The sequence below is a fragment of the Hipposideros armiger genome, unplaced genomic scaffold (genome assembly GCF_001890085.2).
Source record: "Hipposideros armiger isolate ML-2016 unplaced genomic scaffold, ASM189008v1 scaffold_35, whole genome shotgun sequence".
Classification (NCBI taxonomy): Eukaryota; Metazoa; Chordata; class Mammalia; order Chiroptera; family Hipposideridae; genus Hipposideros; species Hipposideros armiger.
Window position 1 is genome coordinate 6199953 of NW_017731385.1, and position 18930 is coordinate 6218882.

Consider the following 18930-nt stretch of genomic DNA (forward strand, 5'->3'; position numbering starts at 1 on the left):
TGATTTATAGTTCATCATATATATTCTTAATATAAAATTCTTATGATATATGTTGTTAGGTCAATATATGTAATCTTAGTATTGAACTCTTATTACATATGTTGAGTCAAGCTATATGAAATGGCTAATATTAAGCTGTTTGAGCTAAAAACCCCATTTCATTTGGTTCAACCTAATACATACATTTTTTCCAATTATCTGTATGCCTTCTGTTTTCATGCACTCACTTTTGTTGATATATTATGGCTTTTATGCATTGAGTCTTTTAAAGTTCTTTATTTTCAGTGATACGAATTTTTAAAAAATATTTTGTGCAGGACTTATTCCATCTGAAGTGAATTTGTATTTTTGTCATTAATATGCATATAGATCTAATGTCTCTAAATTTGTGGAAAATTGTCCTAATACTATTTATTAAAAACTGTATGTTCTTTTCCAACAATTTTTGGACTGCCACCCTTCATAGCTTTGCTACTGTGGATGTATTTCCCCATTTTCTGTTTTGTTACATAGATCTATTTTTCTGTCTCTGTGGCAGTACAACCCTGGTTTTAATGACTACTTTTTTAGAATATTTTATAGCTGTTAGAGCAAGCCCCTTGTCTTCGTTTTTTAGACCTGTTCTCTTACAAATGATTTTCACAGTCATCTTCATGTTCATCATTTTGTACTTGACGAATGTTTAGTGTCCGGAGCAGAGAGGAAGAAAGAGCTTCTAAACCCGGGGCCGTCGCAACTCCTGCAAAGCATGCCGATGACCACCCACCTAAACCCGTGGAGGAAGTGACCATTGAAAGAAATGAGAAGCAAGCACCCACTCTTCCAGGTGAGCCCCGAAATCCTGAGTCCAGGAAACGTTCCCTGGCCAACTGCAGTTATTGTCAGAACTTAACCGAGACTTAAGTTGCTGTTGCGACTCCTCTACCTGTTTGTGAATTTTTCTCTATTCGACTTCCAGCACATTCCTGTGGGTGGAGGGTTGGCATGGATCCGTAGGCAGTCATGGATTTTTTAAAAACATTTCATAGATAGAAATTATTCATCGCTAAAGCTACTCGACAGTGAGTAAGGTTCCCCAGCACTGCTCATGACAGAAACAGACTGGCTTAAGAACAAAATGTTTTATTATAAGTTATTGAAAGTGTTCTCGTAAACACTTTGTAAAGTGTACCTTGTAGAGCTGGGTGTGGAATCAGACGGAGGAGTCCGCAGGGTTTCGAGATCGGCTGCTTGAACGGCCTGGAGATTTGGGTTCTAATGTCCCTCAGTTTGTGTTCTCGAATCTTCGTTTTGTGCTGCTTGTTTAGTGCCAGGAATGTGGATATTTAAAAATAGATTTTACCACAGTGAAGAAAGAAGGCTGTTTTGACAGTGTTAACCGAGAAATGTAGAGTCTCTTACGTTCTCCTTCTGTTATTCTTCCTTCGAGAAGAGATTTTTAAGAACAAAACAGCTGATTCTGTGGAAAGCATCAGTGATCGTGAAGCACACATACTTCTTATAAAGACATTCGAATTTATAACTCTCAGCTATATTCTAATAATGTATAAATATTCCTTATCAGGTTCTCTGAACTTAACATTTTTACTGATGAATTTTATTTCTATTTTGCAGACATTTGTTTGTTTGCTTATCTTACTGGTTATTTACGTTACTATTCCATTTTTTAAATAAGTTTAAATTTTCTTTCTTTTAGAACCAAAGCCTGTGTATGCTCAAGTCGGACAGCCAGATGTGGACTTACCTGTCAGTCCATCTGATGGTGTCCTGCCTAATTCAACTCACGAAGATGGGATTCTTCGGTAATGTGACTTTAAACTTGGGGTGCATTCTCTAGCCATTATTAAGCATTATTCAAAGTAAGAAGTCAGTTGCAAACTGTATTGCATGTAGTTTTTAAAATAGTGTATACCACTTAATGCTATGATTAGGGTTCGTTTTTTAATTATATGATAGAAGCAGAGATTAGAGAACAATAGGAACTTTTTGGATGTTTACAGCTTTCTCACCATTGTCCCCTATCTAGTTTTTTAGGTCACAAATTAAAAAAATTGTTTTCTATTTAGACATCAGAGTTTTCACAAGCTTTCTAATGCCCTAGCTGGTTTTTATTTTTTATTTAATTCAGTGTTTCTCTAGTTCAAAATTATTGACATTTTGGCCGGATCATGGTTTTTGTGGTTGACTGACCTTCACAATGGGGCCTGGTTAGTAGCACCCCTGGCCACTGGCTGCCACCAGCAACCCCCAGTTGTGACAACCAAACATTTCCTAGGGGACACACCACTCCTGCTTGAGAATCTGTTCTAGATTAGTTAGCAACTCTGAAGTTTTTGGTGTCCCACACCTTTTTTTACTTGATATTTCGTAGTTGATGGGATTGAGATGTAAGTATTATAACCAGGTTTCAAACCATCTTGATTATCATATTTGCTTTCTCTGTCTTCTGGTAAAAGGGACATGATGTGCATAATTGAAAACTTCCACATTTCTTAACGTGGATTAAATCTAGACCCCCCTGCTCTCATCTATTTTCTGCTAAAGAAAATTGGATTGTTACTGTAAGACCCACCCAGGTAGTGAGAAATTGTTCCTGAAAGAGATGGGTATCACACAAGTTTAAAACTGTATAGTTTTTAAATATTAGGTAATGGATTATTCAAAATTTTAAAAATTATGAAGAGATAATCCCCTTCTTTTTCCTTTCTAAGGATTACTTGAAAGCCTTTATAAGTCTTGAAGGTTTGAGAAAACGTGAATGATTAGATTCCAGCAACCTGTTTCCGGGGAAGCCCTGAAGAACAGACACCAAAGAGGATGGAGGAAGGGGCAGTAGTGGGGTGGGCCAGGGGGGTTCGTTACTGCTTCAGGAGCAGTGAGGGGCAGAGGCAGAGGTGAGAGGGAGTCTGCTTTTTGCTGTGGGGCCGAGTGGAAAATGTCAGGTGCATGGCACCGAGATTGGGCCTACCACTGTGTTCGATCACTGGTTTCTAAACGCCAGATTCTGCTAAAGGATGCAGACTGTAGCCACTGTTTTTACTTTTTGAGGCACATAGATTGGTCAGTGTTAGAAGAGGACTTCCAGGGACTTGCAATCTTCAGGCCTTCGAGGAAATGTTTAAAGAGCTTTGTACCGTTGGTTGGCGAGGAGTCTGTGCTTAGCTCTTGACTCAGCCTGAAAAGTAGGATGACATCACAACCAAGGGACTTACACCCTTCATGATAAAACCATAAATAGTTTCAGGGAGGGACCAAGGGTGCCACCAACCCTGGCTGTGAGTGACCTCATGTCTAGCTAATGTTATCCCAGACAAGGAAGCCGGATCAGGTGTGAATCCCTTATAAGTTCTAAAGCTAGGGTAGTCTTTAGTTGGTTTAAAAGAACTAGACATCTGTTTTCTCAACACTGTATTCATTTATTTGATTGGTGTTTTTTAGTTATATTCTATTAGTTTCTAATAATTGGCTCATTGTTACTTAGTGAATTAAGGGGAAAAGGAGTCTTTTTGTACTTAATGTCAAAATAGGTAAAATAATTGTGTGTCCTCTTGACTGAGGAATGTGGGATAGTTATGGAAACCTAAGGATAATTTGTAGTTATATATGTAATTTGTAATTAATTACCCTAAAAGGAATTTGTAATTACCGTCTGCTTTTGCCCAGCTGTTCTTCTAAGGCATCCATCTCTCCGTGTTGGTTTCAGGAGTGGCACAGGGTTTTGACACTGCACGGATTTTAGAGGGCTGTGCATGCATCACTTCCTTCCCCTTATCTCGGTAGTGAGAGAGGGGGAGGCTGAACATGGGGCTAGTCCAGACATGCTGAGTGATGCTGTGATGTTTATTTCAAATTCACAGTGGCTGCAGAGGAAGTGATCGCTAGGAGCTCCTCAGAGAGCCCACCACCCGCCCAGTGTCAAAGCCACTGTCCATTGGGTGTAGAGATCACACAGCTTAGAGCCTGATTCTGGCTCCGTGGTGTCAGGGAAACCTGTCAGTTTGTGCCTCCTTTTCTGCCTATAATTTATAAAGCAGTACTTCTCAGTTACTCAGTAGAAATGATAAGGTATGAAGTGGGATAGAAAAAGAAACGGAAAAATTTTTTTTTTTAAGCCATTAGGAATGTACCATGTATTTCCAACTCAGAGTTGGGAAAGCATTGTAATTTTATAAATTAGTATGTAAAGCAGTACTTGCATGTTATATTTGGATATTTTAAAACTTATTTTGTTACTCAGAAAATAAAAGAAAATGTTATGAAATCTGATGTGGAATGCTAACACTCAATGAAACTTTATTCAGTAAATTAGCGGTGTGGGGGACATTTCAGAGGTGATGGTCCTTTGTTTCATTGTGAATATGCTTTTCATTGTAGCAATTTGCAATAACTTTTCAAGCCTCTCTTAACTGATTCAAATGAGATATTTGTTTTAACAGGCCCAGCATGAAATTGGTAAAATTTAGAAAAGGCGATAGTGTTGGTTTGCGGCTGGCTGGTGGAAATGATGTCGGAATATTTGTAGCTGGCGTTCTGGAAGATAGCCCTGCAGCCAAAGAAGGCTTAGAAGAGGGTGATCAAATTCTCAGGGTATGTCAGCATATCAACTTCTGCGGGTTTGAAGCACTTGGGTCTCTAGAAAAAGACATCAAACAGAGCACACCTACTGTGGTAATTAGAGTGGAGCCTGTGTGACAGTCTCATTAAACATTCACACTCAGAACCCAGCAGATAGGTCTCTGTGGTGCCGGACCTGGATTGGCCCCTGTTCACCAGTGCGTGCGTGTCACTGCACAGTGTGACGCTTTGGTTTCATTTTAATCACTGGTGTTCATAGAACCTACCCAGAAAAATCAATCTGAGATTCTTATCACCTGCACCAGCTCATCTTTGTAAGTTCAGCTACACCCTCAGGCTGGCAGGACTGCCGTGAGCCACGACTTGCCAGTAGGCCAAGGTCAAGTGCTGCTGTCCCAGGGGACTGGTTCTGCAGCAGTCCGCATGGTGCCCTGGGCCCTCCTTTGTCCCCAGTCATGGCTCAGGCTCAGGCTCAGGAGATGGGGCTCACATCAGGCGGATGGGTACGCTGCCTGGCTGCGAGGCCCATACTCCGCAAGAGTCAGGGCCTTGGTGTAGATGTGCTCTGCTACTGGGCCTTCTGTCTTTGGTGGTTTTTTTCTCTTTCGTTTCCAAGCAGTGTTGCAAGTAACATAGTGACAGTTTTAGCCATCTCTTCTCTTTTTAAAATATCCAAAACTCCTGGCAGGCAAGCCATCTTTATCAGAGGATCAAATCTCTTTAGTGAGTTTCCTCATTGTCCCTACCTCTCCACCTCAGGCTGTTACTGTCACCTCCGTTCTGGTGTCACCGTGTGTCAGGCTCTCATGCCTGTGTCCTGGTCTCCAGTTCCTGCTACTGCAGAATCATGCTGCTTTGTTCACGTTTGTCCCTGTCCCTTTCCTGGCTCCTCTTCCCCTCCATTGCCTCCTTTCTGTCCTTTGGCTGTTGAACTTAGGGAAGGGATTGTTGGGTCCCTTCCTGCTTCCTTTTCAGTCTGTGCTGTCATAAAGTTTTACAATCTGGCTTCCACTGTAATCACTACTGAATCTGGACTGTCACAGGCCACCCTTAACCCAGTGTCATGTTCAGCCCTCATTTTCCTGAACTTCTGAGCAGCGTTTGGAAGGCCAGAAATAATACTTCCTGAAGTGCTTTCCCGTGCATTCTACAACACTGCCACCTGGTACTCGTCTGATCTTGCCAGTTCTTTTCCAGCCTTCTTTGATGATCCTCCTAAAGCTTGGGGGATGTCAGCAGCCCCCTGATTCTCTCTTGCTGCTCAGTCTCGATTCCTCCTGATTACATTGACACTATCCTCAGACACACCGTGTAGAACAGTGTCCGCTGTGCTGAGGAAGGTAAACAGACCTCTCCTCTTACCTTGTACCCTGTGTGCCATAATCGGCTCACACATCATTGAAAAACATTTCTGAATGGTTTGTGTGGCTTTGTGTCATAAAAGTTGTGCCTGTTGACTTTATACTTTTTATATCGTGTGGGAGATTTCCAAAAGATGCAAAGAAAATGTGCCTGCAGTGCTGCATAGTCACTCATGACGGTTTGGTCCTTAGGAGCTTCTGCTGTAAGTGGGCACGGATGGGCAGGTCCTGAGCCCACATCGTGCAGATACTCCTACAGGCACACCGCAGTGCCCACGCCGCTGCTTCCCCTCTCGGGCCTTCTGGCTCCTTTCTCAGAGAGCAGTAAGAAGGAGGGCCCTCTGGCATATTCACAGAACTTGCCATGTCATATTTTAGAGCCAGAGCCTTTACAAGTATTGTAAGTTGTCTTTTTAGGGCTAAATCGGTTAGTTCTTGCAAGGGATGCTCTTTCATGTCAGGGTGCATGTGACTGCTCTTTAAATGAATTTACACCTTCACTCCCTTCATGGACTCGGTTTCTACTTGTTTTAAATGAGAGTATATTTCTCCCTCCAAAGTAAAATAAAGTTGTTCCCTATTAAAGATGTGATGTGTTTAAATTGGGTAAACTCTGAGAACGTGGGTTTCCTGTGTAGATAAATATTTGTATAATCTTTAAATGTGGCCATGGGTAATTTGTGAAATGTGTTTAACAGGTAAACAATGTAGACTTCACAAATATCATAAGAGAAGAAGCTGTCCTTTTCCTGCTAGACCTCCCCAAAGGCGAAGAGGTGACCATATTGGCCCAGAAGAAGAAGGATGGTGAGATACTGTTAGAAAATGTAGAAAATGAACCTTTAGAAATTTGAGGGCTTACATAGTGATTTTCAATCAAATTTGTTAAGTAAATCATTCAAAATTGAGTGATAAGTGAATTTGTTAATCTCGGAGTTTATGTTAAGTCATGTAGGTGCTCCCTGGCACAGCACAGTCTTGGGACCAAGCAAGCATCATGGCATTCTAATTTAAGGACAAGGCCATCCAAGCCTGTGCAAGGCATAGAAGAATCCTGTTCGTTTATTAGCCGTCAGAACCACATAGAAGTATAGATGGGTAGCTTCCGAATTTTGTACTGGTGTTTTCTAGGCAGCACTCTCTGAACTTGTTAGCATTAACTCAAGAGCAGTGGTTTTCAACCTGTGGGGCATGACCCCTTTGGGGGTCGAATGACCCTTTCACAGGGGTCGCCTAAGACCATCAGAAAACAAAAAGATATTTACATTACGATTCATAACAGTAGCAAAATGACAGTTATAGAGTAGCAGCGAAAATAATTTTATGGTTGGGGGTCACCACAACATGAGGAACTGTATTAATGAGTCACAACATTAGGAAGGTTGAGAACCGCTGCTCAAGAGAATGCCTGAGCTGCTCTGTGGTTAAGCAGTTACACTTTTCATTCAGAACAGGGTTTGTCCGCTCGGCACTGGTGACATTTTAGGCCCAATAATTCTTTGTTGTAGGAGCTGTCCTGTGCATTGTGGGATGTTTAGAAGCATCCCTGACATCTTCTCACTAGATGCCAGTAACACACATCCTTCTCCCAACACACATTTGCAACAATCAGAAATGTCTCAGGGATTGCCAGATAGCCCCTGGGCGAGCACCATTGCCCTCATTTGAGAACAACTCATTTTGAAAATGGAAAATCTGTAATGTTTGCAGGGAACTAAGTTTGGTGATTTAAATAGAAAGTACGTGCGTGGCTTTGGATAAGTTGCTCGATCTGTTTCTGCACCGATTTCCTCATCTGCAAAACGAAGGTGCTAAGAGTCCCTGTTTTATGGGGTAACGTGAGACGTGGTGACATACATGAGACAGAATACTTAATCCAGTACCTGACACATAATAAGGCTACTGTTTTTGTTGCTGCTAATATTACCACCAGCATCTTCACATATGTATTCTCTTCAGGTGAATTTCTTACCCAGCTATTGATAACATTTTTGTCTTGATTCTTTGTAGTTTACCGTCGCATCGTAGAATCAGATGTGGGCGATTCTTTCTATATTAGAACCCATTTTGAATATGAAAAGGAATCTCCGTATGGACTTAGTTTTAACAAAGGAGAGGTGTTCCGTGTCGTGGATACCTTGTACAATGGAAAACTGGGCTCTTGGCTTGCTATTCGAATTGGCAAAAATCATAAGGAGGTAGAGCGAGGCATCATCCCTAATAAGAACAGGTATGTGTGTTTGGCTGCTTCTCATAGAACATGTTAAGTAAACAATGACAGAAGATTTCAATCCCACTGGGGTATTTTGGTAACCGTAGAGAATTCGTTTCCATTGCATTTAGTATCTATAATGGACTTTCCTGTGCAATCGCCTTTATTTCACTTCAACCATTAAGATTTAAACTGCATGTGACATTCTTTCCAGATTTTTGACATTAGTTTCATTGCGGGTCTTTTTCCATTGTGTTTTTGAAATGCCCTTATTTTCTTCTTATCTTCTCTTGCCCAGAGCTGAGCAGTTAGCCAGTGTACAGTATACACTTCCAAAAACAGCAGGTGGAGACCGAGCCGACTTCTGGAGGTTCCGAGGGCTTCGCAGCTCGAAGAGAAACCTTCGGAAAAGCAGAGAAGATTTGTCTGCCCAGCCAGTTCAAACAAAGTTCCCAGCATACGAAAGAGTCGTCCTTCGAGAAGGTAGTTCATTTTCCACAAACTCACCTAATACCCGTTATTGTCAGTGTGACTAAGAAAGAAAAGCTACAAGCTGCACAACTTTGTATTTGCATTTCTCCCCAGCTGGATTTCTGAGGCCTGTCACTATCTTCGGACCGATAGCTGATGTTGCCAGAGAAAAGCTGGCAAGAGAAGAACCAGAAATCTATCAGATTGCAAGTAAGTAGCCTCAGTACTGAGTGCACAGGAGGTTGGAGGTGTTTCTTTACCAGTTACTCTAAGGACGGGTCTGACCTGTTCACCTAGTGGAAGTGAAAGTTGGCCGTTTACCTGTTGATTTAATTTGGAGGGAAACCTGAGTGAGTGTGTTCTTGTTCCAACTGCCTTCAATAATAAGAACCGCCGTTTATGAAGCTCTGGGCTTTACAAGCAAACTGCTCGGCAGTCGGTCTCATTTCGGCCTCCCACAATGGCCACGAGGCAAATGTCCACACTGAGGTCCAGCACCCACAACCTGAGGGCATCTCTGGGCAGCACCACCCCAGCCTCTTCACGCTGAACTTCCGGTGACAGATGCCCAGCCAGCTAGTCACAGAATGCGGCCTTGAACCCAGCGCTGTGTGGCTACAATCCAAGGCTTTCAGTCATTCGGCTGACAGAAATACTCAAGCACATAAAAGGGGTAATAAAAGCATGATTCATGCTGTCAGTCATTATTGCAGACAGGTATAGTAAATTAGTATAAGAACAAATACTGAGGAGGTAGTGCTGTAAATGCTCGCTAGCTTTGCTTACAGGTCCTTTCCTTGTTTTGTTGCGTTTGTCTATTATGGTAGTTTACATACAGACTTAGTTACGACCAATTTGGCTTGTGTAAATTATGTGTAGAACCTTATATGTAAGTTATATTACAGAAGTTATGTGTAAAAACCTAAACTGGCTTTTTTCTAATTATAAAAATATCCTCTGTTTGGAAAAGTTAAAAAATGTCATCATCACCCAAAATTTTACCGTTCTGTATTTTCTTCCAACCTTCCTACCTTCCTAGACATACTTCAGCAAAGTTTTATTTATACTCTTTAGAAAAGTTTGTACCTCAGCAGAAGTTTTCTTTCTAAAGAGATAATGCCATGTTTAATTTGATTATTCTATAATCCATTTGTGGTTTGATTAGCTCTGTTGTTTATATAGTTTGTTTCAAATTTATATTTTATTATTACAAAGGATGCAGGAATCTCTATATTTGGTTTGCTTGTTTATACTTTGCCTTGTTTCCCAAAGGATTGAACTCCTCAAGAGTAGAGCTTTTCCCATATTTATGATGATTTTTTAAGAAAATTCCCAAAGACAGGAAGGAAAGAGCCATAGGACATGCCCATGTTCTGGCTATTGCGGTGTGTAGTTATGGCTGCTCTCCAGAGAGTCATGCCTTTCTTGTTCTCACGGGCACTGTATGAGACCCTCGTGAATATTTTTAAACTATGTAAGTGCTAACTTAAAGAATCAGAACATCACCTTATTGTTAAATTGCTTTTCATTTAGTTGCTGGTGAAGTTGAATGAGGGTATTTATTTTCCAACACGCAAAAGATTTGCAGACAAATGACAGTAAAATTTGAGCAAGTTAGAAAATAATGATTTCTGATTCCCCATCAGTTTGTTCGTGTTTTCAGAAGAGCTCCTTTGGTCATTGTCTGTAGACAGCATTTTGCCTGAAGTTGGTGGCGACCGCACCCATAACCAAACTTAGGGTTTTTAAATTTAGGAAACACAAGTGTGGAGATCGACAGGGCTCTATCTTAAGGAGCAGTGGATGGGTTAATTGGGCTTACTCTACAGCCAGACTCTCAGAAAAGGGGTTCACATAGCTCAGCTGTATACATAAAATAGATCACTTAATAATATGCGTTCTCTTCGAATCTGATGGCAGTCTTTTGAGTTTAGGAACGAGTAGCACTTTCTCCATCCCAAACTCGCCAACAGTCTCTCCTCAGTTCCCCTGTGTCCACCAGATCTGAAACTCCACCCTCCTTGCCCTAGACCTTTGCCTCACTGTGGTCTCACTGTCTCCATCATTCACCTTGACCCTCAGTAGGACCCGGCCTTCCAGATCTCTGCCTTTATGGGATCTGAAGCACCAGAGCTCTTCCCTTCCTCTCCAGCTTTCCTTGTGACCAGTCACCAGCCTTGCTGTGCCTCTCTAATGAAGAGCTTCATGTCAGCCAGACCTATGAGGGTCTTGGTTAGACATCTGCCCAAGTTGAATTTGGCATGTTGTCTACGGAGGTTGCCATTGTGAACCCCAGGCTGACTCACGGTTACAGATGAGCGCCCTTCTCTGCTTCCTGCTCCCTGTACTGATTTGGAAGGTCTCTAACCCAGCACTGCCCAGCCAGCCCCCAGTGTTGCTGGTGGACCAGCCCAAGCGTTGCTCTCCTCAGCCCTCCGTGGCTGGGTGGATTCTGGCCAAGAGAGGCCTTCTCACGTTTTCTTAGTGTGCCACACCAATGATACCATTTTCTCATATGTCACAGTGTCAGAAAGGGTTGGAAGTGCCACACCAAGCCATATTGGAGCCTTAGGCAAAAGAAAAAACTGCACATCCCTATAGACATGTTTTTGTGTTTTAATGGCTGATTTTTTCTAGAACATTAAAGTAGTCAGAAAATTTTTGAAAAATAGGCATATTAAAACATTATTTTAAGTTTAAATATTTTATTTATATCAAACTCGGAGTTTAAAATTTTACTTTCCTGGCTTTAATGAAAGCAAGCTCATCAATATTATTTTTTAAATCTACTTTTTAAATATCTCATTTTCAATTGAGAGAATTGCTATCTTTGACAGTTTCTCTTGACCAAGTGACAATCTTAAATAATTTTTACTTAAGTTCCACTTCCTGGTTCTATGTAAAATTTTTGGTGTGTTTTTCATGATGGAGTATTAATTTTGATTTTTTGAACATGTTGTATCCACATTTTACATGACTGCTGAGGTTTGAGCCAGGGACACCCATGAAATTTTGCTCCTGAGGCAAATGCCTCGCTTGCCTTCTCCTCATCCAGGTGTTGTTGATGTCACCCAGAGGTTCTCAGCCAGGGGCGGTTCTGCCCATAAAGGATACTTGGCCATGTCTGGGTTTGTGACAAGGGGGACAAAGGGGGACTGGGCTGATACTGCCATCTAGAGGGTGGAGGCCAGCCCCCCAACTAAGTGTCACAGCCCACACGACAATAGTACCCAGTAGTTGAGACTCTGATCTAACCACTGCAAATGTGATGTTTTGTTTTTGTCCTGACTTCATGAATAGAAAGTGAGCCGCGAGATGCTGGGACAGACCAGCGGAGCTCTGGCATTATTCGCCTGCACACAATAAAGCAAATAATAGATCAAGTAAGTTCCTAAAAGTTGACCTGTTTCATATGAGCTGTAAGTGCTGTGTTTTGAGTGGGATGGGGTTTAGTTAATGGGAAAGTAGAAAGGAGTTTTTCTAAAATAATTAGTGGTATATCATAAGAAAATGAAGCCGTAACTCAAGGGTGTTGTAATAGTCACTCGCATGAAAAGATGACCTTTGATGACCCCAAAAAGACACACAGTATTCAGCTATGTTAACAGACTGTCTGCATGGCATCGGTGCAATTCAGGTTACACTTTGATATTAATACTTCTGTGATGGGGAGCGTGGTGTCACTCTGGCTTCACATCAGGAATGTGAAATTGCTGTGCCTATCATCAGTCTGACTGAACCTAGATGATAATGTCAGCCTGCAGGTATTGGGGCTATCTCAAAAGTGAGCTGCTTAAAAGGTTTTGTTTTGTTTTTCAAGTTGTGCTAGAAATTGTATTGAATTAACTTCTGATTACACATTTCCTCACATGTGCTCCTGAGACATTTTGGAGCACAATTAAAGGTCTGTTACCATTGGGATATAGCCTAGGCTGTGACCTTTTCTGAAAGTGATGATTCTTAACTGTGTCTCACGTTCTTCTTTCTTTTTTTCTCTGCATCTCCAGGATAAACATGCTTTATTAGATGTGACACCAAATGCGGTTGACCGCCTGAATTACGCCCAGTGGTACCCAATTGTAGTGTTCCTTAACCCGGACTCTAAGCAAGGTGTGAAAACAATGAGAATGAGGCTGTGTCCAGAGTCTCGGAAAAGTGCCAGGAAATTATACGAGCGGTCTCACAAACTGCGGAAAAATAATCACCATCTTTTTACAAGTGAGTATTTTAAGGGCCTTCTTTCAGCTTAAAGTGTCGGGCAACAGTATGTAGGCAGAAATGTTGTGTAGTTCAGACACCAAAACTTACATAACCTTTGCGTGGAGAGCTTCCTGCTGTATTAACCAGTGCCATTCGATTGAAAGAAAATGTACAGGCCAAAATAGAATTTCAAAGGTTTGTGTCTTCAAACACCATCTTTCAGATAACTCGGTAGTGACGATTGAGCTCTAAGCAGGTTTGAACAAATTCTGACTTTTGGCAATGTTTATAAAATGATGTTGTTAATTTATTTTCAGCTACAATTAACTTAAATTCAATGAACGACGGTTGGTATGGTGCATTGAAAGAAGCAATTCAACAGCAACAGAACCAGTTGGTCTGGGTTTCTGAGGGAAAGGTAAGACCTCTCCTGTTATTTTTTTAACCTGTTTACTAAATTATATAACTAATCAGAGGTGCCTTTGAGTTACTTTGTTTTCTAATTAGAGTAATTGGGGGAGTTAGCTTTTAGGACTTTGTAATTGTATGTAGTGGTTGTGAAAGGGTTTTTTGATACAGATTCAGAAAATTTCCCAACTGTTGAATTCATGGTGTTCTTTCCAGAGAATTTTTAAATTAGAAGTAAAAAAGCAGGGTTGCGTTCTGACTCTGCTTCTGACTGACGCCTGACTTGGACCCTGGCTTCAATTTCCTCTTCTGAAAATCAGGGGAGTTGGGTGGGTGATACGAGTGTTTCCCCAAATGCTGTGTTCAGCACAGGAGATTCCCGACTTGCTGTGAGAAAACAAGGCCCTCTAAAGGCAGGGCGTGGGTGGGAAATGCTGCTAACAGAGGCCCCCTTGAGGAGAGCAGTGTCCACCAGCGTGTTAATGGCTCTGAGAAGTCTTGCGTAAAAAACATACTTGACTGAGATGCTTAATTAAGCACTTGCCCAAATTCTTACCGAGGGAATTTTTGTTTTCACTCAGCACCTGTTAATGTTCTTACAATATACCAGGAAATGTTGGATGAAGCAATACGTCCATTTTGGTTTTGAATTTTCTTTTTATTATTATTGGGCTTTGAATTTTTATTTTATATGCAGCCACATGCCAGCTTTGAAATACCTACTATCTGTTTAGTCTTTCCAGTTCTAGATCACACTGTGCTGGGAAAGGTCCATTCATTTTGTGGAGAGAGGTAATAGTTTTCTCACAGCATACAGTGAAGAACCCTTTGTCTTTAATGTCTTTCTCCTTCAGGTCAGGGCAGTGTTAATACGTTTTGGTAGCCAGGAAAGACTGAGGAAGGCTCTGTTGTTTTATTTTGTTCGTTACCTTTCCCGTTGGCCTGGTCTGGTTGTGTCGTTCCCTGCATGGCCCTGCTTTCCTCTTCCTGGCTGCAGATGCCCTGCATGCATGCTGCATGCTAACCACCCTCCCTGTACCCCGAAAACACGCAGCCTCTGAAGAAGAGAGGCCCAAACGCTTACCTATAGCGTCAGTGTCTGCTCTTGCCACCTGTAGTAATGCATCAGAACCAGGGGTGTTCTCATCAGCACCCCTCTGGGAGCTGGACCACTGTGAGATCCCCAGACCACCTTGCATAACTGACGTAACAGCTGGGACATATGAGCAATCAGTCAGGGTGGGAAAACCCACTACACCACTCGACAGCGACATGCTGTAGTTTTTACTCTTGGGCCTTTGATGAGAAAGACCGCTGCCCTCTGCATACTAAGGGCCTGTGACTTCACAGGCCTGTTAGCACCTTTTTAAGTCCAACGGGAATGGCCTGCTGGCGATTCTTGAAGTGAAACTAGTTCATACATGCACAATGTATACTGTCTGCTGATCTGAGAGGGTTTTTTTAAATCCACAAATCTTAATTTTCTGTAATTTCTCTTTGTGATATTATCACGGTTTCCTTTCTTTGCTTGGATTTAAAAATAAAGGCCTAACTCCCCCCAACTTTTGAAGTAGGAAAGTAGGTCATTTATAATTAGGATAGACTGATGCATTTTGTAGATCAGAGGAAGTAGTTATAATTTAAATCAGGCCTGACTTATCCCACCTCCTTCCACTCACATCTATTTACCTGACTAGATGAGTTCTTAAAGCAAAACCACTTCATTTCACATTGACTTTCCTGCACTAACTACTTTGATCTAATTGCTTCAATGCGTTCCTTTTTACAAGATCTGATACAGTCTTGTATGTTCCCTACTAAACCAAGAAAAGTCATCCTGAGGCTCTCTTAACATGTAGGCATGTGTCATTTCCTGGTTCCAAGCAACCCTTGGTTCTTGCTCGCTTCTGCGTCACACACCATGACCAAAGCAAGGCGGATTGGTGAGTTCCAGGTTATTCTTCCCCATGGCCTTAAACATATTCCTGGCTGGCTGCTGGGTTCTAGTCTTCCAGAACCCTGGCCAGATAAAGAGCAGAGCAGACAGCGAGATGTCTCTTCTTCAACAGCCTCTACGGAACTTAGGAGCCATTGAGCTTTTAGTGGTGAGACTGTGTGCCATGGAGCAGAGCCCTGGGATTCTCTGTGTCCTGGGCCTAGCAGGCGCTCTGCTGGAAACCAGAGCCTGAAACTCTCATCTCCCGTACCCAGTGCTCAGGGTCAGGCCCATACGGAGCCAGGCATGGGCCTCCGTGGGAAGCTCCACTCAGGCAGCTCGAGCCTCCTGTTTTGTCCCTCAGTGGAGGCTGGGGCAGAAGAACCATTGTCTGGGTTCTGACACCAGACCCTTCAGCTCTCGGGCTGACCACCCATGGTGTCCTGTCACCATCTTCAGGGACTGGCCTGCTGAATGCACGAACTAGTGTCACGTTAGTATCCAGCGACAGCCTGTTTCCGCAACTCTTTAGTTCCCTTTTCCTCAAATACTTCTCATTTCTTTCCGGCCTACTCAGAAGGTAACATAGACCATTAAACACTAACTCAGCTCTGAATTACTTTAAAGGAGAAGCAGAACTGCATTGCTCCCTCACCATCCATTGGCTACATCTGTGAAAACATAATAAAGAAAAAAAGTCTTAATAAGGCAACCAGCACTTAGGCGATACTTTCCCATTGGGTTTTATAAATGCCTTAGGGCCAAATACTAACTTTTTAGAAAAGTTATTTCGTTATGTAGACTATATAAGCTATTACTCAACTTGAACTGTGGCCTTTGCTTTCATAGTTACTCTCGTGCGTTGTTCTGTCGGTCTGTCCTTGTTTCTGTGAGCTTACTCTCATAGCCTTCTCCTTCTTCACCTTGCTCTGGGCTGACAAATGAGTGACTGGCTAGCTCTATAAACCCGGGTGGTGCCAGGGTTCCTTCACTGTCTTCCGGGGCTGGGCCCTGAGCCCAGCTTCGTCCTGACTGGCCAGCCAGCTTTCCGTTCTTCCAAGCCCTTCGGCCCTCAGAGGATGCTCTGTGTGTGGTGTGTGCGTGTGTGCTGTCCAGCCTTCCGGACCTTTCCTCACCGGAAGTTTCAAGACATAGAGGGGATTTCTTCTCAGAAAAATATCCTTTTCAACCTCCCTTTAAAAATAAAGGCCATCTCTTAAAGAACTACTGAATAAATTTTTTAATTTACTTTTATTTGACCCAGGCGGACGGTGCTACAAGTGATGACCTTGATTTGCATGATGATCGTCTGTCCTACCTGTCAGCCCCAGGTAGTGAATACTCAATGTATAGCACGGACAGTAGACACACTTCTGACTATGAAGACACAGATACAGAAGGCGGGGCCTACACTGATCAAGAACTAGATGAAACTCTTAATGATGAGGTTGGGACTCCGCCGGAGTCTGCCATTACACGGTCCTCTGAGCCTGTCAGAGAGGACTCCTCGGGAATGCATCATGAGAGCCAAACATACCCTCCTTACTCAGCACAAGCGCAGCCACAGCCAGTGCATAGGCTAGACTCCCCGGGATTTAAAACAGCCTCTCAACAGGTAAGCGGCAAGCATTCGGCGTCTTGTAGTCAGAGGTGCATTATGAGAGTCTAGAATATGGTGACTGAGTTAAAGAATATGTGCTGTTGTTTCTCCAGATTCAGAGTGAATTTTGAATTTTGAGTTGAGAATACTAAGGACTTAATTCTAAACTTTGTGTGTTCATCGTACACAGCAGTCCACTGATTTTTTTTTTAATGTAGGACCTGCATAGTTTTGTTGTTCAGCACACGTAAAATGTATGTTTGCCAATCACGATACATAGAGGTGGGAAGTGAGCAGGAACAGAAACACTGTATTTAAAGTATTTTAAACACTTCACAGAAAGCAGAAGCCTCATCTCCAGTCCCTTCCCTTCTGCCTGAAACAACCCCAGCACCATCAGCCTCTGCTGGTCCTCATTACGTAGATTTCACTCATGTCAGACTGGAGGAGCCCGCCCCCGCCCCTCCCGCCCCACACTCGCCACAGGCTGGCTCTTTCAGAACACCGGGTGCCGAGGCAGCTCCCGTAATGCTCAGAGACCGGGAAGCTTCATTGTCGTCGCATGTAGACCCACCACAGGTACCTGGGCTGCGTGTCGCGCTCGTGCTGCTCTCCATCCATCTGGCACGTGATCATGGCTGCTTCCCCTCAGTGTCCTCTGCTTTATGACTGGGCGCACACCCCACAGAGCTGCTGATCCGACAGGCCACTTCCGTTTTGTAGTGTGCATGGCTTCCGGTGGTATGCTGACGATTTGAAAGCAGGCCTTTGAATCGGGATTTGTGCTGAATTTTTTAATTTTTTCTTTATTTCTTGCTTTTCAGTGTCTTCCAGAATTCCTTAATGAGTAGTTGAGACCCATCGTAGTAGACATTTTCATGTTTTATAAATTATGGTGTCCATAAATTTTCTTCATGATTTTTATTTTCCGTGTACAAATCAAGTGGAGTCAATAGTTCAGTGCATTAATTTCAGCTAGATTTAAATAATTATCTTTTACTCACTTTTCATTTAGCACATGCTAAAACATACAAGCATTATAAATTTTGAGCTTTCACTGAAATTGGCTTTCTCCACTAATCTCTTCCTGCCTTGGTAATAAATGGTAGAACATACCATTTTCTCCTATTAAATCATAGTTCTGTCTAGAATGAAAAGCAAGCCTGTGTACTCACCGGTGGATTTTTATGCAGGTGTATAGAAAGGACCCTTACCCGGAGGAAATGATGAGGCAAAACGCTGTTTTGAAGCAGCCGGCTGTTGGGCACCCGGGGCAGAGGCCTGACAAGGAGCCTCCCCTGAGCTATGAACCCCAACCCCAGTACGTAGAGAAACAAGCCAGCAGAGACCTTGAGCAGCCCCCGTACAGATACGACTCCTCCAGCTACACAGACCAGTTTTCCCGGAACTTCGACCATCGCCTGCGCTATGAAGAGCGTATCCCTGCATACGAGGAGCACTGGTCGTACTATGACGACAAGCAGCCCTACCAGCCCCGGCCTTCCTTTGAGAATCAGCACCCTCGCGACCTTGACCCCAGACAGCATCCCGAAGAGTCCTCAGAACGAGGGTATTTCCCGCGGTTTGAAGAGCCAGCCCCTTTGTCCTACGACAGCCGACCACGCTATGACCAGCCTCCTCGGACCTCCACCCTGCGGCACGAAGAGCCCCCCGCTCCCAGCTATGATGTGCATGCCAGATACAGACCCGAGGCCCAGCCCTACTCTGCCGCAGGCCCGAAGGCCTCGGAGCCCAAGCTGTACTCTGAGCAATACCCTCGAGGGTACGAGCCAGTGCCGTCCCAGGGCTCTGCCTCGAAAGCAGGCCAGTACGAGCCTCTCCACGGCGCCACGGTCCCTCCTCCTATACCTGCGTCTCAGCATAAGCCGGAAGTTCTGCCTCCAATCACCAAACCACTGCCTCCACCCCCACCTCTGACTGAAGAGGAGGAAGATCCAGCCATGAAACCACAGTCTGTGCTCACTAGGGTTAAAATGTTTGAAAACAAAAGATCTGCGTCCCTGGAGAACAAGAAGGATGAAAACCATACTGCTAGCTTTAAGGTAAATGTGTACCTGTGTCTTTCCTGCCTTGGGTGCGTGGGCACATTCAGGGAAGAGTGGTTTAAATGCGTCTCGGCCGCGTGCGTGCCACACACCCCCACTCC

General features: G+C 43.2%; 1 protein-coding gene across 1 annotated transcript in view; it reads left to right on the forward strand.

Annotated features, from left to right (window-relative positions):
* Window positions 1-18930, forward strand: part of TJP1 (tight junction protein 1) — a 56642-nt gene that overhangs the window by 22391 nt on the left and 15321 nt on the right. The window contains exons 5-16 of the mRNA XM_019637858.1: window positions 687-826; window positions 1697-1802; window positions 4437-4587; window positions 6635-6743; window positions 7947-8166; window positions 8447-8631; window positions 8734-8829; window positions 11920-12002; window positions 12627-12837; window positions 13137-13237; window positions 16428-16778; window positions 17957-18826. Coding sequence (XP_019493403.1) covers window positions 687-826; window positions 1697-1802; window positions 4437-4587; window positions 6635-6743; window positions 7947-8166; window positions 8447-8631; window positions 8734-8829; window positions 11920-12002; window positions 12627-12837; window positions 13137-13237; window positions 16428-16778; window positions 17957-18826 — 2623 coding nt within the window. The remainder of the gene's footprint in view (window positions 1-686; window positions 827-1696; window positions 1803-4436; window positions 4588-6634; window positions 6744-7946; window positions 8167-8446; window positions 8632-8733; window positions 8830-11919; window positions 12003-12626; window positions 12838-13136; window positions 13238-16427; window positions 16779-17956; window positions 18827-18930) is intronic.